The 23,853-nt window shown below is 36.0% G+C and overlaps 4 protein-coding genes across 4 annotated transcripts; 3 read left to right on the top strand and 1 right to left on the bottom strand.

The window, feature by feature from the left end:
- LOC114723680 (protein SHI RELATED SEQUENCE 3-like) lies at positions 1 to 1,041 on the top strand. Its single transcript, XM_028909906.1, has 2 exons — positions 1 to 433; positions 680 to 1,041. The coding sequence occupies exons 1-2, from the start codon at positions 208 to 210 to the stop codon at positions 1,039 to 1,041; spliced, it is 588 nt and encodes a 195-aa protein (XP_028765739.1). The 5' UTR covers positions 1 to 207.
- Positions 1,042 to 4,081: 3,040 nt separating this feature from the next.
- On the top strand, positions 4,082 to 10,343 carry LOC114723626 (DNA replication licensing factor MCM4-like). The gene is made up of 18 exons (XM_028909828.1): positions 4,082 to 4,160; positions 4,239 to 4,910; positions 5,009 to 5,137; positions 5,223 to 5,304; positions 6,010 to 6,142; positions 6,229 to 6,300; positions 6,417 to 6,542; positions 6,620 to 6,733; positions 6,851 to 7,063; positions 7,145 to 7,243; positions 7,356 to 7,516; positions 8,435 to 8,531; positions 8,618 to 8,779; positions 9,102 to 9,182; positions 9,265 to 9,343; positions 9,438 to 9,574; positions 9,673 to 9,723; positions 9,839 to 10,343. The coding sequence occupies exons 1-18, from the start codon at positions 4,124 to 4,126 to the stop codon at positions 9,911 to 9,913; spliced, it is 2,520 nt and encodes an 839-aa protein (XP_028765661.1). The 5' UTR covers positions 4,082 to 4,123; the 3' UTR covers positions 9,914 to 10,343.
- A 1,203-nt stretch (positions 10,344 to 11,546) lies between these two features.
- LOC114723628 (probable cysteine protease RD19B) lies at positions 11,547 to 13,519 on the bottom strand. The gene is made up of 5 exons (XM_028909830.1): positions 13,037 to 13,519; positions 12,831 to 12,950; positions 12,201 to 12,447; positions 11,812 to 12,089; positions 11,547 to 11,705 (listed from the first exon to the last, which is right to left on the bottom strand). The coding sequence occupies exons 1-5, from the start codon at positions 13,496 to 13,498 to the stop codon at positions 11,679 to 11,681; spliced, it is 1,134 nt and encodes a 377-aa protein (XP_028765663.1). The 5' UTR covers positions 13,499 to 13,519; the 3' UTR covers positions 11,547 to 11,678.
- Positions 13,520 to 19,322: 5,803 nt separating this feature from the next.
- On the top strand, positions 19,323 to 22,549 carry LOC114723627 (purple acid phosphatase). The gene is made up of 8 exons (XM_028909829.1): positions 19,323 to 19,692; positions 19,865 to 20,065; positions 20,180 to 20,291; positions 20,697 to 20,926; positions 21,045 to 21,183; positions 21,414 to 21,634; positions 22,148 to 22,269; positions 22,348 to 22,549. The coding sequence occupies exons 1-8, from the start codon at positions 19,459 to 19,461 to the stop codon at positions 22,547 to 22,549; spliced, it is 1,461 nt and encodes a 486-aa protein (XP_028765662.1). The 5' UTR covers positions 19,323 to 19,458.
- Positions 22,550 to 23,853: the final 1,304 nt, after the last annotated feature.

The raw sequence follows: 23,853 nt of genomic DNA on the forward strand, positions 1-23,853 counted from the left end.
AAATGCAATAATTGTATTATTCCTGGACTCAGTACAAATGCTCATATATAAATAATATAATTCTTCCAAACTTAAAAAGAAGAAAGTTCTTGCTTCCTTTTAGACCCATCATCATCATCACAGAGAGACTAAAATAAAGGTGAAGAAGAAACCAGGAAGAAGAAGAGTGATCTTTGAAAACACATCTTACATTTGATCCTGCGAATTATGGAAGGAGAAGAAGTACTGAGGAGCAAGTGCCAAGACTGCGGGAACCAAGCGAAGAAAGGTTGTGAGTATGAGAGATGTAGAACTTGCTGCAACATCAGAGGGTTTGAGTGCGAAACACATGTTCACAGCACTTGGGTTCCTGTAGATCACCGAAGACGCCATAAGGAGCATCATCCTCCTTTCCCCAAAAGGCACAAACACAACAACCCTAATTATCCAGCAGGTTTGCCCTAATTAACTCCTTATTTCTCACTATTCATCACTTCCTCTACTCTGGCTCATTAATTTGGCTGCAACTAGATTAATTCAAACCCATATTTCTCAGTTCTGCTTCAGTAAGACCCAGAAAATAGACTCAGCCTGCACCTATACTGGACTCAGAAATCTAGTTCTGGGTTGATAATTAACGATTAATATAACCTAAGAAATTGTATGCCATGAATCTTGAATTGTGTGTAGTTTGTTTCAGATAAAAAGGAGTTGAAGTTTCCAGGTTTGGTGAGCATGACGGCGACGTTTCGATGCGTACGAGTGCGATCAAATGATGACTGGGTGAATGAATTAGCGTACCATGCGTCGGTGAGGATTGGAGGGCATGTGTTTTGCGGTCTTCTTCATGATCAAGGCCCTTCTCTTGCTCAGACTTCCTCAGTCCCTCTTCTTCAGCATAACAATCTAATCAACGTAGCAACACAGACGACCCATAATATTGATCCCGCAACAATGGCTCCTCCATTATCATCTTCTTCTGCTCGTGACTCTATCTTTCATCCAACACACCCTTTTCCCCTACCACCTTCTATGCCTTATTTCTCCATCCCCCAACCGTAATTAGTTTCATCTTATTTTCTCTCAACTCAAGCCACAAGAGAGAGAGAGACAGGGCATTAATTATAGGTACTATTTGGCACGAATCATTAAAAATGAGGGATAGAAATTGAAAATATAATATTTAGTATAAGAGATTATTTGTTACATAGAATTAAACAAATTCATGTGTGTGGAATTGAGGAATACCATGAGGAGAAATGATATTCCCCAATCCTACTTTTATGGGTTTGCTTAATTCCATATAACAAGCAATCACTCATGCTAAAGACTTTTCTAATATTTTTTTTTCAATTGTAATCATAATTCCTATCACTCATTTTCAATGCTTCATATTAAACGAGACCATAGAGTATTTAATAATTGGTGGGTGATTTACATAGTTGATTTAGCTCCCTTCTTTTAGAGGCATTAACAATTGTTTTTGCTCATTAATTGATGCGATCTGCCAGTAGGCTGTAGCTATATCTAACTATATATATGTATATACTCGTATATGGGAGGATGTTTCTTCACTAAACTCAGACCATATATGTCTTTAAATATCTTTCATGGATTTTACTGGTGAAAGTCGAGAATTTAATCAATTTATAGATTTATTACGTGAATTTTGTTCTGTGAGTGAGATGATATAGTCGGGATATATAGCTCAAGTTCAAATTACTGGCTGAAACATTTTACAACCTTAGAGGAGAGTATATCAACGTTGATCTTCATTCTTCAAAGATTCTACCTCATGACTACGTCTGAGATTACAGGAGCTTCGCCCAGATATGTATGACCAGTTTAACCAATGGACTTTCCTTAGTTGTGTGTGAGAGATTACCAAATAATTAAAAGGATATGCAATTATATATATAATCCATTGCAAAATAACAGTGTATCGTATAAAAGTATGAGCAGTAGTTTATTTTAAAGTCTTGTAATAACTCATTTTATGTACGCTCGTTTCTTTTATTTTTCTGGATTTTCTTTTACAGAAAAGTTTAGCATTTATGTCCCTATACAATGTGGAGGTTTCGCAGTTTGCCTTCTTAGGTTCTAGTCATATCATGATCATGATGTTCTTACCGAACTTCGTGTCCCTTTTTATCTGTCCCCATCCTTTAATTTCATGGTGCGTACTTTCGCAGCTTACTAACAAGCAAAAGCAGTGACACACTAATTAATGATTAAGTAGTTTTAAATAATCAGTTCTGTATCACTTCGATCGGTTCGCGTCGTGTCTATATATACCTCAAACCCTAAAGAGTTTCCAGGTGCCTCAACGACGACATATAATCATAAATCACATGGCTAGAAGTTAATATCCTGTTTGAAGAGCCAAGTATTCTTCGAACCTAACTAGCTTGCTTAAAGATGAATGGCCAGTAAACATGACACCAGAAAGTTTAAAACAATGGACGTACGCAGAGATTTAGAATCTTGATCAGTTCTATGCTTCAAAACATGAGAAAAAGGAAACATGGCATCTCTTATGTTTAGCCTTCTGGGAAAGCACGCCGAACCATCTTATTTATACCAGATTCATGTTTCGCATGAAAAATGAACATCTTATTAGAATAAGACCATAAAAAAGAAAGCTGCACATTTTAATGGAATGCATGAGCAGACATAATGAATAAAAGATATAGTTTCATGAGGAGGTAGGGGGAGCCACACAAGATTAATAAACATGCATTAAAAAAACAGCTGGAAAAAGAGAAAAAGGTAATGAGAGGTTAAGCATCTAAGTGGGGAATGAGTTGAAGTTAGCTTTTATGGTAAAGCAGCACATAACCTGTGTGCGCTCTCATAGCTTTTAACGGAAAAGATGGACTCACACTTTGCTTCAAGGAATTGATTGATGCCCTTTCAATTATGACACAGAGGCTTATTATTAGGAATATATCCCCAATTTTACTTCAACAGGTGGAGCCCTGCATACCAAATTTAAGCCTTGCGGGCCATCCTTATAATACTTATACACCCCATAAATGCATCCATTTGGAATCACACTACCACTTCTTTTACAGTACGCTTGCTGATATATGTCAATATTATAGTAGATTCAATAAATATCGCTGGCAGGCCAAAAAAAAAAAAGGGATTCAATAAATATCACTTTGGCCAACAACAAAAAATCAATAAATATCGCTATATGATACTACCTTCGGTATTTAATATAGGACCTTGTTTGACTTTTATTTTGATCCTAAATATAAGACTACAATCCACTTTGTCTCTAATATTTATGTATTTTTTTAAAAGATAGTCCTTCTAATAATGGTAGTTCTGACTAATACACTTGATTAGCAAGGATATTTTAGGAAAGACAATATCTATTTATGACAAATAACTAACTTGACTTCTTTTTCTAATCTCCTCAAATAAGTCAACTAGCTCTTATAATCAGGACTGGAGGTAGTATATAGCAGGGCTTACTATTCCAAATTATGTGCACAATACATAAAATTTGGTCGCCCAGATTGTATATTGGATTCGTGTCTAGAACATTGCGTTTACAGAAGCAAAGCTGCAGAAGAAAAGGAAAGAGCAGCGAAGGTAACTCCTAAAGCGCGTGTCGATGACTCAGTTGCTGTAGTGCTAATTGCCTAATTCGAATTTTCTTTGTTTATAAAAAATAATTGTGTATGGGATATTTGCGTAGAACTTGAGACATAAATAATTTTAATATATAAAGGCGAGATATTAAATTTAAATTGGTTGGTAGCATTAAAAACTAAATGATTGTTCAAGAAAATCCTCCAATAAATTAGAATTTTTTTTCTTTCCTTTTTTGTCTATCTACTAAATCAGAAATTTTGGGTCAGAATAAGTGTGAAATGCAAATCACTAAACTGTATCCGTTGTCATTTATCCGCTTTATGATGTCATGCTTCTACCGGTCCATAACATGGACGCGGGCCGTTCTCCGGCCTCTTACTATTACATATTCAGAGCCCAAATTCAAACAAGCTCAGCCCAAATTTTCTGGCGGGAAAATCATATCTTCGTCCCGCCATATCTAGCGGCAGAATGCCTTAGGAGCTCCACTTCCCCTCCTCTCTCTCTATTGGTGTGCTTGTTCCTTTCACAAATAGTCATGGCTTCCGATTCTTCTCCGACGAATTTCAACAACGGTTGGCATCTCTCCTCCTAGTTTCTTCTTAGGATTTAATTTCTGTTTGTATGCTCACGGCTTTCGCCAAATTGTGCAGGTCCTTCCTCTCCCGATGATTCATTTTCCAGCCCAATCGGCAACACATTATCCTCTCCCGGAGATGCTGCTCGCAACAGAGGGCGCCGGCGTTCGTCGACACCGTCTGCCTTCGCAACTCCCCCCTCTAATCGATCTCGATTCGCCTCCTCCGATGCGACCCCAACTCCATCGAGGTCCAGGCAAAGGGGAGGTGGTCGGAGAGCGTCCATGTCTACCCCTGTTGCAGCCACGCCCACATCCACTGATGACGTTCCTATGTCATCAGAAGGCGGAGAGGGCTACAATGCAGACGATATTAGGCCTACCTTCGTCTGGGGTACTAATATAAGCGTCGAAGACGTGAACGAGGCGATTCAGAGGTTTTTAAAGCACTTCAGAGAGCAGTCATCTCAGAGCGATGGGCTGCATATGGAGGGGAAATATGAGACGGCTATCAAACAAGTCATTGAAATTGAGGGAGATTCACTAGACGTCGACGCACACGATGTATTTGATTATGATCCGGACTTGTACACCAAAATGGTCAGATATCCTCTCGAGGTTCTTGCAATTTTTGATTTGGTTCTGATGAATATGGTTAGTAGAATCAACCCGTTGTTCGAGAAGCACATTCAAACTCGAATTTTTAATCTAAAAACCTCGACTTCAATGAGGAATTTGAATCCATCTGGTGAGTTTGGTTTATCATTCAGTCTTCTTTGCTAACTTTAATGTGGCGCTCGTATGATATTACGAATGGCCTGTTAAGAATGCTTGTTTTTTCCTCAGATATTGAGAGGATGGTATCATTGAAGGGAATGATCATTCGATGTAGCTCCATTATACCAGAAATTAGGGAAGCTATATTTAGATGTCTCGTGTGTGGATACTGCTCAGAACCGGTTGCCGTGGAGAGAGGTAATTATAATGGACATTTCTAATTATTCCTTAATGATCAATCTATGTCATTTCACATCGTTATAATTTGATGACTTTTTTTCAGGGCGAATAAATGAACCTACTAAATGTCTGAGAGAAGAGTGTCAAGCCAGGAACTCCATGACACTGGTTCACAACCGATGCAGGTAATGCAACCAGTAGCTTTTTTGTGGGAAAAGAACAAGTAATTTGATGTTTGGAAGAGTTTTTATTGCTATTGGATGAATAAGCCGATTCATGAAGGAATCAGATTTGGAAGTCTGTATCAATGCTAGTCATTTTCTTTTGCCATTATATTAAAATCAGTATCAGCGGCACAATTGAAAGGATTCTGGTGAACTGAAAATAAGCACATGACTGGTGACTCATAATTGTCCATGTGCTTTTAAGCTAGTGGTTGTATTAATGTACATGTTCTGAAATTAAGAACTTAAAAAATCCAGTACTGGATCATCATTCTAGTGAAAAGAGTTTGACCTTTTCTATGACGATAAACAAAAACTTTCTATCTTCAGTCCAGATGATTGTTAACTGCTTTCAAGTCTTGTGCAGTGATCCAGCTGGAGCCTAAAAATAAAATCTCAGACGTCTTGTCATGAAGACTCACTGAGTTCATTCTTGTATTTTAAGACACATGCATTGCTTGATGGTAGGCTTAGATCAGTACAGTTTCTAGAAATCAAATCGTGGGATGGATACAACTATAGATGCAATATAAAGGGGATGAGGGTTGCAGCCAACATGTTTATATTGCATTTTTTATTTATTTCACAGCTACTCCTCATTTGTGGTTAGGTTAGAGTTTAGTTCTAGTAACTATGGAACTTAATAGGTCTTTCCTCAAAACTCAGTTTCACAGACAAACAAATTGTGAGGCTTCAGGAGACACCTGATGAGATACCTGAAGGGGGAACACCACACACAGTAAGCTTGTTGGTGCATGACAAGCTGGTGGATGCTGGAAAGCCGGGTGACAGAGTTGAGGTCAGATCATACTCTGGCATGCTTTGTTTCAACTAACTGCCTTTGTTTGTTTATTGGTGTCATTGATCTGTTTTCTCCTTCATTAGGTGACTGGCATATATAGGGCTATGAGTGTCAGGGTTGGACCAACTCAAAGAACTGTTAAATCACTGTTCAAGGCATGTATTATGGCTTCAAATCTTAAATTTATTTATATCTGAATCTCCTTAGTTCGTCTTCAAATTATGAATATTTTCTAACTGGAGTTTATTTTATTGCTCCCTTCACATTTTAGACTTATATTGACTGCCTTCATATTAAGAAGACTGATAAGTCAAGAATGCTGTCAGAGGATGCAATGGATGTGGAAACTAGCCTGGGCAACAGAAATACGGAAGAAATTAATTTTGACGAAGAAAAGGTAAAGTTGTTCTTATTTACCGTGAAATCTACCGCTTGTTTCTATGCATATTACTCACATGCTTGTCTGAGCTGCAGGTGGCTCAACTTAAAGAGCTATCAAAACAGGCAGATATATATGAAAGGCTGACAAGGTCATTGGCTCCAAACATCTGGGAGCTAGATGATGTGAAGAAAGGTCTTCTTTGCCAGGTTAGATATTTTTTCTGTTTGCAGGTTGATAGCTTGTTTCACTGATCTACCTTTAGTTTGTCTATGCTCTCTCTTTGTGGTGCTTTGGCTGATGGCTTATGACCGCCTTTATTACAGCTGTTTGGTGGAAGTGCTTTGAAGTTGGCATCTGGCGCTAACTTCCGCGGTGATATTAATATTTTACTAGTTGGTGATCCTGGAACCAGCAAGTCCCAGCTGCTCCAATACATACATAAACTTTCTCCACGTGGCATTTACACAAGTGGAAGAGGGAGCTCTGCTGTTGGACTGACTGCTTATGTTGCCAAAGATCCTGAAACAGGCGAAACTGTATAAACTATATTCACATGTTATTATATTATCTTCCGTTTAAGAAACATAGGCGACCCTAAACATGTGCCCCATCTTCAGGTTCTCGAGAGTGGCGCTCTAGTTTTAAGTGACAGAGGCATCTGCTGTATAGATGAATTTGACAAAATGTCTGAGAATGCCAGGAGCATGTTACACGAGGTTGATTGCATGCTTTCTCTTTCTGTATACTTGTCAATGAAGAATTTCTTGCGTCATGACTTTATTAGCTCTGCGTTTTGAGTGTCTATAGCCCTGAGTCTTATTATTTCAGGTGATGGAACAACAAACTGTTTCAATAGCAAAAGCAGGTATTATTGCCTCCCTCAATGCCAGGACTTCAGTGTTGGCTTGCGCGAACCCCAGCGGGTCACGATATAATCCTCGCTTGTCTGTCATTGACAATATACAACTTCCTCCTACACTTCTGTCCAGGTAGGCCGTTGTTAAATTTCGCCTTAAAATGGGCTCCATTTGCACTTTCCATGCTTCAATATGTTAAGAATCTGTTTTTTTTTTCCCCCCAAGATTCAAATTCGTAAAAAATTGTTTTCTTTATTGGATTCAAATTCTCTTGACATAAGAAAAATATTTTCTTCAACGGCGTTAATATTTTAATTAAGAAAAAAAATGTTTTTTACGTTAACTTAGCTATAATTATTTTGATTACCTCTTAATGGCAACAAAGAAAATAAAAATAATGTTCATTTTTTAACCTCTATTTTCATAAGAAAAAGCAGATTTGGTATTGTCTAATATATCCCTGTGCCCCCAGATTTGGATATTCCAAATGAGTTTTTTTTTTTTCCCCCCAAAGAAAAACTAAAATGCTTATCAGAGTTTTTGTTGACCGAAAAATGCTTATCAGAGTTGAAAGAAAGAGGAATTGGTAAATTTTATTTTCTTTGTTGGCATAATGAGGAAGTTCAAATTATGATGGGTAAATTAATTTAACTCCATGTAGGTTTTTTCCAAGAAATAAATTAAAAGTGTAGAAGAGGAGAATTTTGACTACATGTACAAAATTAAAGGATTGAAAAGTTTCAATAAAATTGACTAAATTGAAACTTTGTCAATTCAAGGAACTAAAAAATATTATTTTACCATTGATAAATAAAGTAAAATAATTAACATTTAGCGGTCACAAACTTGAGCCTGGCCTTTACGGAGTTCATGATTCATTATGAAGCAAGTAGGGCACTGCTAGTCATTCTGAACCCAACTGTTTCTATCCATTAAGAATTGGTGATTAATACAAGCCATGATGATGGGTAAAAAGATAACAGACTAACAGAACTTATAGAGATGTTGCGGGATTTCTGAACTGAACTGAGTTGACATGTTCTTGCTCAGGTTTGATTTGATCTACTTAATTCTTGACAAGGCTGACGAACAGACAGATAGACGACTTGCGAAGCATATTGTTTCCTTACACTTTGAGAATCCTGAGGTCTAAACCTGACATCCTCCCATTCATGGTTAAGGTCCAACGTTCATTGCTTTGGCTTACTAATAATGTTATATATCTATTTGTAGAGCTTAGAGCAAGATGTGTTGGATCTTCCTACATTAACTGCTTATGTGAGCTATGCTCGAAAGCATATACACCCACAACTATCTGATGAAGCGGCTGAAGAATTGACTAGAGGTTATGTTGAGATAAGAAGGAGAGGAAATTTTCCAGGGAGTAGCAAGAAGGTAAAGTATTTTAGAGTAGTTTAACTGGCAAGATTCTGACTATACATGAACTTGGGGAATGCAACTAAAATGAATGATTCCGCGCACACATGATGAAAATTCTTGAGGACAAATATGTTCTTCCCAATTGGACATCACCATTTGTTTTGTTTTTGTGAAAACCCATATCGGGGGAATTATTATTTCGGATTATAAGATATGATTTTTTTTTTTGGCCTGAAAAGATTCTATGATATGATTGTAATATTGTTCTCTAATATTGCAATTTTTAAGATTTTCGACCCTCTGCTATGCATACCAATCCTCTGAATGAATTAATCAGGTGATAACAGCAACACCAAGGCAGATTGAGAGTCTAATACGGCTTAGCGAAGCATTGGCTCGGATTCGTTTCTCAGAATGGGTTAGTTATGCTTGCTTAGTTTCCTAGTGAAACACAGTTTAGGAAACCTTTCTAGTACTCTTAAAATACCTGATGGACACAGGTAGAAAAGCGGGATGTAATGGAGGCATTTCGGCTTCTAGAAGTTGCAATGCAGCAGTCTGCCACAGATCACTCTACTGGTAGCTTTCGAAATGATGAGCCTGATTCTTTTATATATACCCGCACAAACTAGACCAAAATGCCTTTTCTTTTAATGTCCTTTATTTCTCCCAGGAACCATTGACATGGATCTTATCACTACTGGAGTTTCTGCGAGTGAAAGGATGAGACGAGAAAGTCTGATACAAGCAACTCGCAACATAATCATGGAGAAGATGCAAATTGGAGGACCATCAATGCGATTATTGGAGGTATGCTAGCTTACTCTATATGTTATTATGATAAGTTATTCTACCGAACATCTGAAGTATACAATGACGTTCTAATATGTTTACATTTGGTCATTTAGTTACTGGAAGAGTTGAAGAAACAGAGCGCCAGTGAACTCCACCTCAGTGATGTAAGCCTGCCCTCTTTTCCCCATTCCAAAAGAAATTTTACTCTTTTTTTTTTTTTTTGGTATACTCCCATTTGGATTATCTCATTTTTAATTAGGCAAATACATGTTAATGCAGCTAAGAAATGCAGTTGCTAGTTTGGCCAGCGAAGGATTTGTTGCACTGCATGGTGACAGTATAAAAAGATCGTGATAAAATGAAAGACAATATGACCTTTGGATTTTATATTTTAAGGTGGCTCCTAGGTGATGTAGTTCTTTTTAGTCATCACAAGCCGAGTGCTGAGAAAAGTAGTAAGGCGCCCTGTAAATGGTTGCATCGGTAGGCTTTTCATTGCTGTTCTTTGTCGTAGAGTCGTCAAGAAGTGCGACGAAAGGCTAGCTTGGGTGGTTGAAAGGATGGAATACGAGTAAAACAGCACAGCTTCGAGGGGGGGAAAAAAACTGTCAAAATGTATTTGAATGTGTTCTTTTCTTAACAAGCACCGTTATGAAGAGTCGTGATATTATTTATAAGCGTTGAATTATGACTGATAAATTAGCATATTAGCTAATTTCAATATTTCGATAGCTTGGTGCAGATGTATGATCATAAATAGAATGCATCAATGTTAAGACCGAAATGGCTGTTTCTTTGCGGACGGATATGAAATTTCTTGGGTTTGGTTGTCAAGTTGTCATACTATCTTTAGTTCTTAATACTCTTCCGGTCCTAATTATAAGACCCAATTGACTTATTTGAGGAGATTAAGGAAGTAAGTTAAGTTGGTTATTTATAATAAATAAATGTTGTCATTCCTAAAATATCCTTGCTAATTAAGTATATTGGCTAAAACTATCATTATTAGAAGGATTATCTTGAAAAAAAATGCATAAATATAAGAGACAAAATAGATTGGATCTTATAATTAAGACCAAATAAAAAGTCAAATTGGATCTTATAATAAGGACCGGAGGAGTATAAGAGTTAGACGATTAATTTAAGTAGATTAAAAAAGTTTGTTAAGTTAGTTATTTGTAATAAATAAATAGTCTTTCTTAAAATATTTTTACTAATCAAATAATTTTAATATTCGATAAAATATTTAACATGTGTAACTAGAATTACTTTTAAAAAAATTAATAAATTTAAAAAAATAAAATGAATTGAGATTTTATATTTAAGATTAAATTAAAAATTCAATTGGTTCTTATATCATATGATGGGGGAAGCCAAAGCAGATGTGCACAGATTTTGCCATTTCTCTTCCTCAATTACGCAATGCTCATGTTAATAACGAGTTTGGACCGTTTAGAATATGCATCTATTATTCAAGGCTTGTTTGTCAATAATTATGTTTTATTTGTTAGGAAACTACAACAACAATAATAAACATGATTGTTCTAATGTCTATAAATCAAAATAAAAACTTTAGAGTTGACAATAATATTACTCTCTTGGAAAACATAACAATATCGGAGAATTTGCCCCTAATTCTATAAAGAGTGGAATGACTTGATGAATTATCCAGACTTCATATCCAGTTAGTTTCGTATTGATTATACAAAAGTCGCATCAATTTGATAATTAGCTGGGTTTATTTTTATTATATCATGAAGGTTTGAATGCTTAACTTCTCATTTTGTCTCCTTTTGGTTATCTAAAGCAGCCCTAGTTGGTTTTTTGACAGCGAGCTAGATTAGTTTATGTCATGGAGTCTGCTCTATTTCCTATGCGTATAAACATTGCAGGTATGAATCACACGACTAACTGAAATTTTGAGAAGAACATAGTTATTTCGGCATCATTCCAGAAACGGTAAGTCAGAATTGAAGCACCCCAACGATTGCATAAAATCAATTTAAATGTTCATCGTTAGTCAAGAAGCTGACAGAATGTTTGTGATGTTATTAGAGGATAGTTTACATACTTTTCGAGCAGACAAGAGCGAAAACTAAAAAGCGAGGCATCCTGTAAATTACACCTTAATCATGATATTGGACACCTGATATAATATAATATAAAATGAGGCAAGATCAGGGGGAATGCAAATGAAATACACTATATACACAATTGAGGGTTGATTGATGAAATTAAGGGGAACTAGTAACCTGGTCAGAATTTGTGTGCATGGAGGCCACAGTGGATACCATGGAGTCCACACCACAGATATTACGTCCCCGGCAAATCTTATAGTAACCATTTTCTCCCCAATCCTCTCCCCATGAATTCTTAATGATCCAATATGGTTTCTCTTTCAGCCGACTGCGAGCATAGCCAGCCGAACCAAATCCTACCAGCAACACCCCATGGTCTAGCCGCTTTGAACATATGTATGGGCATGAAACTCCTCCCACATATGTCTGCATATATACTGCATTGATGGCCACTGCATTCATCCGTACAAAGTCATAATTTCGGCCATCATTATCTACCGAAGAAGAGAGAAGAGAGGGAAAAGAAGCTGACTATTAAACATAAAGATCGAACAATAACTTACCGGCAAGAGGACCATTTTTCACAAGATTAGCAGCAATCTGGTCCTCGTCAAGTGAGACAACACTGAAGTTTGCCACTGATGCTGCAATCTTAGTCTCGTCAAATTTGCAGGCCCCACGATCAGTACCAATATAAGGATAGTCATCCTCCCGCATGACCCCACCAGCCTTAAGGATGTATTCAAAAGCGTTGTTCATTAGTCCACCATTGCATCCAGAGTCGCAAGAACCAGGTTCTTCTGGATCGCACTGCATATATAGGCATACGTCCTTGAATTTAGAAATATATGAGGGAAACATCGAGTATTTGATTACTATCTAAGCATCCTAATAGTAGCTTGAAAATTAATCAGTTATATATCCACATTACTTAACAACAATAACTTCGACATAAGTATGGACAATGATTCATGCAATAGACCAGCGGTCAATAGAAACTGCCAGGTTTTGCACGCAATAGCAATGATCATTCAGTCACCAAACTAAAGAGGACAGATATCAGATTAAACCCCTCAAAATATCACATTTTGCGGTTCATCCTAATAAAAAGTGAAAATAACATAGGAATCCATATAATTAACTGTTTGCGAAAAAAATAAAATAAAATTTAGACTGGTAAAAGACAGCCAAACCTCATGATCGCAGTCCACAAGTTGTTGTTCGCTAAGGCTGACAAGTTGTCCCGTCGAGAGGAAGTGAGCACCTTCCAGGGCCCCAGTTGTGCTAAAACTCCAACATGAACCACACGAACCCTGTTTCCCAAACAGAAAATTAGAACGACAAATCAAAAATCAAATTTAACAAAAGAATAACGAAAAGACAAGACTTCAAAAGGCACCTGATTCTTAACGGGGGTAACAGCACCATGATCTCTCCAATCAAAGTCACTGGGGAGATCATCGGTAGGCAATATGGGAGCCTTGTGTGCATCCGCAGGCAACCTGAGACCTCTGAGACCCAAAAATTTCTTCCGAAACTCGGATGGAGTCAAATCCGAGAACTGAGTCACACCATGAACTGCCGACGGGTCCAGCTTCTGGTGCCGTTCAGCTCGGCGCAAGTTAGCCTTAAATACCTTGAACCTATAGTCGTGCTCTTCCTTGGAAGAGTACGACCTCCCGAACCTATCCTTGAAGAGAGAGAAGTGACGCTCTGCGCCCAGTCGAAGGTCGCCACCGTCGACCACCTGCCGGATCAACGGCTCTGCGTCACTCACGGCGGCCAAGTCCTCCGTCTCCGATGAGATCGTGGAGACCAAGAGGAAAGAGAAGACAATGAAGAGCGAAAGATTCCTATCCATATTGGCTTGAACAAGAATCGCTGGAGAGAAGGGTAGCTCTGAACCGAGGGTGCGAGGGTGATTTATGCAATCAGTCAGAGTTACGTATGTGATCTTGCCCACCGAGGTATAATGATCCTTCAAATCTAAACCGTTCGAAAGGTAGAATATTATTCGAGTGGACGGTACGGATTATTTTTTATTTGGTAAGCCGCATCTGATCATACTAACAATCCTGCCTTATCCACTATTTGCGGAATCAGTTTAACCAGATACAAGAGGACGGCTGGCTTACTTGAATAGTTGAATGTCAGAGTTGAATGGTGGTTGGATGTTTTCCTTTCTTGGCCAATATTAGTATATGCGCGCACGCTCGCTGTTATTATTATAAGTTTAAATAACTAATTTATAAATAATAAATAATTAATTAAAATTAGTTAATAAATAATAAATAAATATGTTAGAAATATATTTTTATTTTAAAATATGTTTTTATAATGAATGAGGAAAAAAAATAAAAAAGAATGTGTGAGGAAATGTAATACAAGATAAATAATTAAGGACAATTAAAAAAATGTATTAACTAATACGCACCTGTATACATACATGGTATATTTTTTTGCCTACTATATATGTGTATATAGACACAAGCACACACACACGCATATATATATATATTGTTTTTTGCCGACGTGGTTGTTGTTGGCTGTTTGCTTGTACGTTTTAAGATATTTTAATTTAATTAATTTTTGTTGGCCAAAAAATTTTAATTAATTTTTACTTAATAATTTCGTTTTCATTCATATTCTCTTTCAATATTTATTTTCTAATAACATTTCCAATTATTGACTTTATTCATTTTCACCCCAGAGATAAGGCAGAGGGTTTTAACAATGTCAGTGTTTAAGAAAAATTCTGATAGATGAATTGCTGTTTGTAATGAAAAGTTTATTGTTTAGAATATATTTCTTAGCACGTTTTTTTTAATTAAAAAGGTTAGATATATCTACCTGCACATTGTATGAATGAGTATATAGTAGATGACCTGTCACCTGACTTGGCTTATGACTACAAGTATTGTTTACTATGACCCTATTTTGTTTGGCCAATCATGACCCTCGTATTATATATGATTTGTTATGAAAATAGAATTCAATTTTTGTGTGTTCTAAATAAACTGCGAATGAATTATTTTGTTTATCTTAGATCGAAATCCCAGGTTTATGTGCGTGGAACGCACGTGCCTTTTGAATTCCCACAAAAGACCCCAAAAAATGGCTCTTGAAGAAGTTAAATACTTCTCCGGTCTTTAATATAGGACCCAATTCTTGAGTTGGTTTTGGTCCTAAATATAAGACCCATTTCTCATATTTATCAATTTTCTCTAAATTACCCCTATGGATACTTCATTAACCATGATCAAATAGAAGAAGGAGATGAGGTATTAAGAAAGATGATTATAGTATTTTAGGAAAAATGTGTCATTTTTCTTATAATTAACTAACTTACCTAACTTCCTTAATCTAATCAAATTAATTAAATAGATCTTATATTAAGGATCAGAGAAGTAAATGCTTATATTGTGACATCATTGGCTTAGCATCGAGGGAAAGCAATCGAAGACTTGGTCGTTAAGTTTTTCTTCGATCTACTTTAAGCCGTTTGGAGTGCAGCATATTATCTCGCGGCTTTTAAAAATGCTCTCGGGTTTGTTCTTTTTTTAAAAAAAAAAAACTATCAATTTAAAATTAAGAGTGACAAAGAAATTACCAAATTCAAATTAAATATGATACTATCAATATTTGACCAAAGAAAATGGAGTGCTATGTCCATTAGGAGGCAATTCTCACCATACCATGCGGTTAAAATAATCCAACGCAAACGACAACCCTTAAAGTTCCATAAATTTTTTTGGACCAAAAAAAAAAGTTCCATAAATTTTTAATACAAATAAAAAAGTGGTAGCTAAATTTCATAAAAAAATATTTTACTTTGATAGCTTACGAAAAAACAGAGACACGCTCCATTTATCAATTTCGTGCAAAACAAAATACCCATGATTTGTATAAAATTGGCGTTTTCTTTTTGTGTGCGTGTGTGTATAATTCTTAGGCTAATTGGGTTGGTCCAGTCCACCTCAACCAACCATGTTCGTGGGCTGAAATGATTGGGTCTGAAACATTGGATTCTGATCTAGAAGCATAATCTTTGTGATTTTGAAGCTCGGGTTAAACGCTAAACTGGTCTTGTATGCCTGAAATATCTTGCTAACTGTGATCTTAATTATAAGATCATATTCGTAGATTATAAATAAGGTATTATAATTAGGACTGGAGGTAGTATTATAATTCTATGCTGTGAAATATCTGAAATCTGAGAAATACATTATGCTGCTAACAACTTATAAATATTGTGGAGTTTCAATAATTTATATCCATTGTCGGGCATAGACTCTCATGCATTAGTTAAAATCTCATCCGAGATGTACTATTATTTTATTATTTATGACTGATAAATTGTGCAATTTGTTATAAATTTTATATGATATATTGATGTGAGATTTATTATTGACCAGGCATGATTTTTTTTCAGTAGATTGATTAAATTCATGTTTGGTAAAATTTTAAGAAAAATAAGTCATCTGTAATTTTATCTTATGACAATTATTTATGAATTTTTTCAATAGCAACCAACACTTATTTAAGTGTTCATAATACAGATATTCAACACAATACTGACTTAAATAATTGATGTTAAGTTTTTCTTCTCTTTTTCTTGTTATTCGTTTTTCGTCCTCAATATTAGCATTAGGAAAAATTTTATAAAAAAAATTTGAGATTAGTAAATTCTAAATAGAAAAATTTTACAAAAAATATATTATTATTGACGGATTTAATATTGTCAAAACTTATTAAAATAACGTTATTAAACTTGATGTCAAACTTTGACCCCAAAAAAAAAAACTTGATGTCAAACTTCTTGTTGGAGAGTGGGCGAGAGGGGCACTTCTAATTGGAAGACAATCAAAGGGCCGCGAAGGACCGATGAAAGAGGCAAGTGGGGACATAATTAACAATAGTCAAGCAACGAAATCAAACCAAATCATAATAAAGTCACTTCAGACTAAAACAATGGAATGAAATTATATTTGCTTCATCAATGCGCCTCTGGAAAAGAACACAACTCGCCCCACTCTCCCACCAATGGATGCGAACAAAGCGCGGATAAAGGGCGTACCATCAAAAGTGATGGGCCTCTCAAAAGGGCTTCTGGTCCCAGCAATCTACAGCCATATGCTTTCATCCATCCATTTATTAATTAATAATTAATAACTAATGACAGGGAAAAATATTCTTTTTTTTTTTTAAGCCAGAGATATGGAAAAGGTTGAGATGCATCTAAAAAAATCTTGGGTTATGGCCAGAAAAAGTAAACTCTGGATTATCATTTTAGATTTAGATGGTGTTTTAGATACGCTTTTACCTAAATTAACATAAAACTTTTCTTATATTATATCATAAAATTACGTTTAAAATTGTAATTTAATTTTCATCCAAATACCTCATATTAGTTAAACAGCTAAAAATTTTATATTTTTTTAAATGAATAAATAAATCTACTTAGTTGATATAAACAATTAGACGGAGACAATTGATAATTCGTTAGCAATATATTCTCAGATCTTTAGTATAAGACCTATTTAACTAATTTGATTAGATTAAAGAATTTAGGTAAATTAGTTAATTACAAAAAATATGATATATTTTTTTCTAAAATATCATAATCACCTTTCTTAATATCCCCTTTCCCTCTCTAACTTGATTATGGTTTAGGGAGTATTAATAGGATTAATTTAGAAAAAAAATTGATAAATATAAATTTTTTTAATATTTAAAAACCAAAATTAACCCAATAATAAATTTTATATTAAAGACTATAGAAGTAAATTATTATACATTTTTTTGGAACTAACTCTTTTTTATTTAGTTATAAGTCACATATAATTTTTAATTATTACTATTGTGTAGATTATTATTTTTTAATTTTTTGTTTCGACCGGCAGCCAACAGTCTGTGGATAGATTGAATAAAGACCGTTACCCCGTGAACTTATAGATGGGGAATATGATCCAAGTGCGTGAATCGGTGAATGCGGTGTGAAGAAAAGAAGGCTACGTGCCTCCATGAGAGAGATCAAGAGCACCACGTGGGCCCGGCGTCGTTGTTCGTTTAGGAGGCGAAAACGACGGCGTTCGACTTCGAACGCGTTCAAACTTGCTAGCCATAGCAAAGTCCTCAATTTCTGCCACCAGCTGTAAAAGGCACGCTCCCCTTTCAGAACCCGACGTCCTTCTCTCTCTCTTTCTCTGGGTCTTTTTTCAAATTTGACCAACGACGTCCTTTTCTGTCTTTCTCAGATCAGAAAAGTGACGTCCTCTTTAATTTTTTAGGTTGCTAGAATGCACCTCATTTAATATTCAAGAATTTATTGTCCTCCTCTTTCTAAAATGCCCCTCTCATTTATTGGTCTATTGTTTTCATTCATTTAAATTTTTAAAAAAATAATGCGTTGAATAGAATTTTTTCAAAAATAATTAATGTGATAAACACATGTCGACAACATCTCATATTAAGATACTTACATATTACTCCTAGTACTGTACTATTTATCAGCAAATGCCAACAATGAGTTAAACACATTTTGTGGGATTTGTGTTGCATAAGAAAGTCATTTGGTTGGCCGGATATGATTTCACAGGTTTTATGGGAATTTATCTTAGCCTATACAGACTTAACATATAGGAGTCCGCCTCAGTTAACTTTTAACTGTAAAACCATGTGCCCATTAATAATGGAACACGTGGTTTAATTTTGGGGCCAGGGGAGCGCATCACATGGATTGTTCTTTGTTCCTGAAGACAAGTTTTATTAAATAAAGATTAAAATTTTGGTTCCAGACAATTCGTTATAAATCTTAATTTAATTTAAGACGATTAGATTTAAACTCCGAATTAAAAATGATTTATCTGAGGAACCTTAGATTACAAATTATTATGACAGAATAATATCAATAAATTTAACTTAAAATTTCGGATCATAATTCTTAGTATATTTTATTATGCACACCCAATAAGATGAATTTAAAATCAAATCAAAATGATGGCGTTAAAAGATACTAATTTTTATCTATCATCTCCGCTCATTCTTCACAGTAGCAGTTTTTTTTTTTTTTATGTAAAAAAAAGATGGTAAAATTTTATGGAAGCTAGATATATACGTTAACAAAATACATTTTATTTCAACTTCTTAGTTGTCAGCATGGTAGAAAAATTTGCCGGGTTCAAACTGTTCTAATTTTTAAAAAAAACAAAGAGATAGTCATGAAATTTTGTGGAAATTAAATTCCAATATCAGCATGATGTCGCTGGCAAAAGAAAATACTAGTATATCAGTATGATGTCAAATTATCAATCATAGGACGTTTGCCCGTGTGGAAACTCCCTCTAAATAAAAGAAAATAAAATAAGATGTGTTAGCGGTCAAAGTATACTCTTTTCGTCATAAAAACGAATCATGACTATGATTCACGAATCATGCTTCGTACTGTTCCTATTATCATACAAGTCTTCGCGGGAGACGCAGGACTCCAAAGTCAACTTCCTCTCTCAGGCTCTCTCGCCCTCATATTTCTTTATTATTGTATTCCCCGTGTTGGCCTCATGTCATATACAAACAATAGCCCGAATCTTCAGTGTCCGTGATTCCATGGGACGCTTCTGATTTCACACGGCAGAAAAATAGAAGTTGTTTATAGATAATCCCAGAGGACTCCCATATCCTTAGGCATTCATTGACCTGAATTCATAGAGAACCCTGAATATTCCCCTGATTATGCCATTGCCATTGTAAATTGCATTCTATTAGTCTGCTATTATATATATAGAAGAGACCCGTGAAAGAGGAAGGCGTCGAGATTGATTGATGGTAGTGGTAGGTACCTCGATTCGTAGAGGTTTAGAATTCGATAAGATGCGTCTTCTAGGTTTTCGATGTTTTGCTGCAGTAGCTCTGCTGTTTGGTTTGTTTCTGAATATGCCTGAGATGTGCAATGGCGGCAAGACTAGCACCTTCGTCAGGAAAGCTGAGAAGACTGTTGACATGCCGCTGGACAGCGATGTTTTCAAAGTACCTTCAGGTTATAATGCTCCCCAACAGGTAACTCGGTGTCCCTTTTAACGTTAGCCAAGTAGTTTTTCTTTTCTGATTGTCTAAGAAAAGATGAAGCAAAGCCTTCTTTTCTGCCATTTTCCTGTTTGGTTTTCTCTCTGTTTCAATCTCAATTTTTCGCTTGATGTGGATTTTAATGTGTGGTTGATCTGGATTTTAGGTTCATATAACACAAGGTGATCTTGTGGGAGAGGCAGTGATTGTATCCTGGGTGACAGAGGATGAACCAGGGTCAAGTGTAGTGCGTTACTGGAGTGAGAAGAGCAAGGAAAAGAAGGTGGCTAAGGGCAAACATACCACATATAGATACTTCAATTACACGTCTGGTTTTATCCATCACTGTACGGTCAGAGATTTGGAGGTAAGACTCTAATTGCTCAGCACCATAACTCCAATTCGATTATGCGAAGCTTGAAGCTTCCATGTGAGAAGATATAGATGTTTCTTTTAACGAATCAATGTACTTCTTGGGCAGTTCAACACCAAATATTACTATGAGGTTGGAATTGGGTTCACAAAGAGGCAGTTCTGGTTTATAACTCCTCCTGAAGTTGGCCCGGATGTGCCATACACATTTGGTCTAATAGGTAAGTGTGTTATATAAGCATATCCGGTATTACTCTGTAGTTCATGGATCACAGGTTAATACTATGTTGCAAGCATTTGAACATATATCTCTTGTCTCAAAGAGTAGCTCTGTTTGATCTTTCACATGCATTTTGTAATGGGTGGTCTAGTGGAGACGGAACGAGTAATTAGCAGAAAGTTTTGGGTATAAGATTTTATTGCATCAAGTACCAAAGGAAATGATCCCAGTGTTGTAGGAATGACCAACAAAACAAGTTTCTACAGTTTCGTCAAGATTTAGATCTCCTTAAACTCGTGGTTTGGACTTTTGTGGCTGGTGACACTCTTTGAACGCGCCAACTTCTGGAACAATATGAAGTGTGTCCGTAGTTGTTTGTGATTAACTAATGGAAAATTGGTTGCAGGGGATCTTGGTCAGAGTTTTGATTCAAATAAGACGCTTACGCACTATGAAAAGAACCCTAGAAAAGGACAAACTGTGCTGTTTGTGGGAGACCTCTCTTATGCTGATAACTACCCAAATCACGATAACGTTAGGTGGGATACATGGGGAAGGTTCACAGAAAGAAGTACTGCTTATCAACCTTGGATATGGACAGCAGGGAACCATGAAATTGACTTTGCTCCAGAGATTGTGAGCTTCTCATATGAACTCACTAGAGAAAATCTCTCTTTTTTTTTTTCATTATTACTTCTTCAACGCTATTGTTCATCAAAAATAAAAAAGAACCCGTGTTGTTGATTTATTGCAGGGAGAAAACATACCATTCAAGCCTTATACCCACCGTTACCATGTTCCTTACAGAGCATCAAAGAGTACTAAACCCTTCTGGTATTCTATCAAGAGAGCTTCGGCGTATATCATTGTCTTGGCCTCATACTCAGCATACGGTAATTCTATATGGCGTAATACCCAATGATTATGCGAAGACTTGCTGACTGATGCTATGACTTTCATAATGCACAATGGTGCCTATAATCCATGTCAAGTTATACTGTTTTTTCTTATTCCCCACTTTTTCTTTGTTGTCAATGCTTGGATCAAGTGTTTACATGGGAATGTAATGCCCGTGCTTTTAAAGTGGATTCTATTATCAGTATAATGTTCTTTACTTTTTCAGGAAAATACACTCCCCAGTACCAATGGCTTGAGGCAGAGCTACCAAAAGTTAACAGGACAGAGACTCCTTGGTTGATTGTTCTCTTGCATTCTCCTTGGTATAACAGCTACAATTATCATTTTATGGAAGGGGAAAGCATGAGAGTGATGTATGAGCCCTGGTTCGTGAAGTACAAGGTTGATGTTGTGTTTGCTGGTCATGTCCATGCCTATGAGAGATCAGTAAGAGCTAGCCCTCTATCAAGCTGTTTCCATTTTCCTGTATATAGTCTTGATTCAGGTGTAATTGGTGTAGTGTTACTCTCAAGCTACTTATTCCTTTATTTTCTCTCTTGAAATCTCCGCAACATGCTTCTGAGGAAAAGTATTAAGATGATGATTCACTACGCTTGCCTTCAAACCTTTTCCGGTCCCAACAAGGAGTTGGTCTAAATTTTACAGGCGAGCATTTCATGTGTTGTTGTTCGGCATCCTCCCACAAGTTGAATCTTTATATTGACAGTTTCCTGGGACCAGGCTGAAAGGAATTTCCTTTTGAATTCCTTAGTCAGGGCATAGATGATCTCGATGTATCAGTTGGAGTGCGTGCAAACTGGTCCAAATACCAAAAAAAAAAAAAAACCTTCCCATCATCATCAAACAAGCAATGAGCAATGCCCTTACAAAAACCTCTGTTTTTTTTTTTTTTTTTTTTTTTTTTTGCATCTGTTGATCATTGATTATTGTCTGTATCAGGAACGCGTTTCGAATGTGGCATACAACGTTGTAAATGGTCAGTGCACTCCTGTAAAGGATCAGTCGGCTCCTGTGTATATAACCATTGGTGATGGAGGAAACCTTGAAGGCTTGGCAACCAAGTAAGCTATCCACTGTGGATTTCTTTCCTCTATGTGATATTAGGCTGATTCATTTCATAATGGCAATTCGTTGTGCAGCATGACAGAACCACAACCAGAATACTCTGCATATAGAGAGGCCAGTTTTGGGCACGCCATTTTTGACATCAAGAACCGAACTCATGCTCACTACAGCTGGCACCGGAACCAAGATGGGTATTCTGTGGAGGCTGATTCCATGTGGTTTCTTAACAGATTTTGGCACCCAGTTGATGACTCCACAAGCCACCCCCCGAATTAATATATATATATATATATATATATATATATATCTCCGTTCACTGTGTCTTTTACCACTGCAATAATGGCAATGATAATCCTGGTCAGTTAGATTGAAATATGTGGCCATGCCAATCTCAGCTTTCAGCACCCCATTTATTCTACTTTGCATTTTTCTCACATGAGAATGAATACGTGTGGCTTGCTTCTATTGTCAAGGACTGGCCAAAATTAAATCTCAAGCAGTCATACTCTTGCTTTTGCCGCCCTGGAGAAGGAGATATCTCTATAGCTTTTTGATGCTATTTTTCCCATAAATTTTTTTTTTTTTTGGCTTTTCTGTGAATCAACTCTTCTTTCAAAACCATTTCGTCACGAAGTAAAGAAACATGGAGGAAAAATAATCTACGGGTTTTTATAATTTACTCCCTCCATTTGAAAATCATATCCTCCGATGAGAATGTGAGAGAAGATATATTAAATGAAATAAAAGAAAATTAAGTGAGAGTAAGTAGTTCAAAATTTCTTAATCTACATGTATTAACCTTAAAACATTAATGGTTTTGTTTTTTTTTTACAAAAAACATCAGCGGTTGTTTTTTTGCACAAAAAACATTAGCGGCTTTGAAACGGAAAGATCACAACAATGGTCATTGTATGCTTGAATAAACTCGTTTTATATAAAAAATAGTAGTATTTTTTTTTGGCAAAAAAAAATAGTAGTATTTGAGATAAACTTGTTGAGATCAGAAACAATTTTGCCTTCTTCTCAATATAATTAAGCATTCGATGTGGGTTAGGTTTAGTTGGGCTAAATTTTTTAATGTGTTCTAATTCATAATGTTCAAATTTTGTACCTTATTTGAAGAAATTAGGTTCTTTCTATCCAACCCATGGTAAGTTTTAAAAAATAACAATAATTGTAAGATATTTAATTTAAATTGTTAGTTTATGACAAAAAAACCATAAAACTCTGTAAATAGCTATTAAGGACCGGAGGTAGTATAAATAACGAGGCTTGCTAGAGTTTTTAATAGTACTATGAACATATATAAATGATAAATTTCCAGAACATCAGATTTATCATTTTCTTTTCTTTTTTTTGGTTGCCCACCCAATTCACCGGAGCTTTGCTCCGACTATATCTGGATTCGACCCGCGTCGCGCACCTGGCTGTGGTGGGTGAGTCTCCCAACGGAGATTTCTGTATACACTGAGGTTCGAACTCAAGACTTCGCTTAAGCGGTACCAAACCACTTACCACTTAGACCAACCCCGTTGGTAGATTTATCATTTTCGTTTGAAAATAGTTGGGGCTAATCCCAA

The sequence above is a fragment of the Neltuma alba genome, unplaced genomic scaffold (genome assembly GCF_004799145.2).
Source record: "Neltuma alba isolate B1F8T4 unplaced genomic scaffold, ASM479914v2 tig00012148_pilon, whole genome shotgun sequence".
NCBI classification, from domain to species: Eukaryota; Viridiplantae; Streptophyta; class Magnoliopsida; order Fabales; family Fabaceae; genus Neltuma; species Neltuma alba.

Excerpts from the sequence above, each read along its gene's own strand:
- LOC114723628 (XM_028909830.1), bottom strand. The coding sequence starts at position 13,498 with ATGGATAGGAATCTTTCGCTCTTCATTGTCTTCTCTTTCCTCTTGGTC. Across the intron at positions 12,448-12,830 it reads TTGTGGACTGCGATCATGAG|TGCGATCCAGAAGAACCTGG; the intron begins GTTTGGCTGTCT and ends CTATATATGCAG. Across the intron at positions 12,090-12,200 it reads GAAAAATGGTCCTCTTGCCG|TGGCCATCAATGCAGTATAT; the intron begins GTAAGTTATTGT and ends GGATGAATGCAG.
- LOC114723627 (XM_028909829.1), top strand. The coding sequence starts at position 19,459 with ATGGTAGTGGTAGGTACCTCGATTCGTAGAGGTTTAGAATTCGATAAG. Across the intron at positions 20,066-20,179 it reads GTACGGTCAGAGATTTGGAG|TTCAACACCAAATATTACTA; the intron begins GTAAGACTCTAA and ends CTTCTTGGGCAG. Across the intron at positions 20,927-21,044 it reads TTGACTTTGCTCCAGAGATT|GGAGAAAACATACCATTCAA; the intron begins GTGAGCTTCTCA and ends GATTTATTGCAG.
- LOC114723680 (XM_028909906.1), top strand. The coding sequence starts at position 208 with ATGGAAGGAGAAGAAGTACTGAGGAGCAAGTGCCAAGACTGCGGGAAC. Across the intron at positions 434-679 it reads CAACCCTAATTATCCAGCAG|ATAAAAAGGAGTTGAAGTTT; the intron begins GTTTGCCCTAAT and ends AGTTTGTTTCAG.
- LOC114723626 (XM_028909828.1), top strand. The coding sequence starts at position 4,124 with ATGGCTTCCGATTCTTCTCCGACGAATTTCAACAACG. Across the intron at positions 6,143-6,228 it reads AGCCGGGTGACAGAGTTGAG|GTGACTGGCATATATAGGGC; the intron begins GTCAGATCATAC and ends CTCCTTCATTAG. Across the intron at positions 9,724-9,838 it reads GTGAACTCCACCTCAGTGAT|CTAAGAAATGCAGTTGCTAG; the intron begins GTAAGCCTGCCC and ends ATGTTAATGCAG.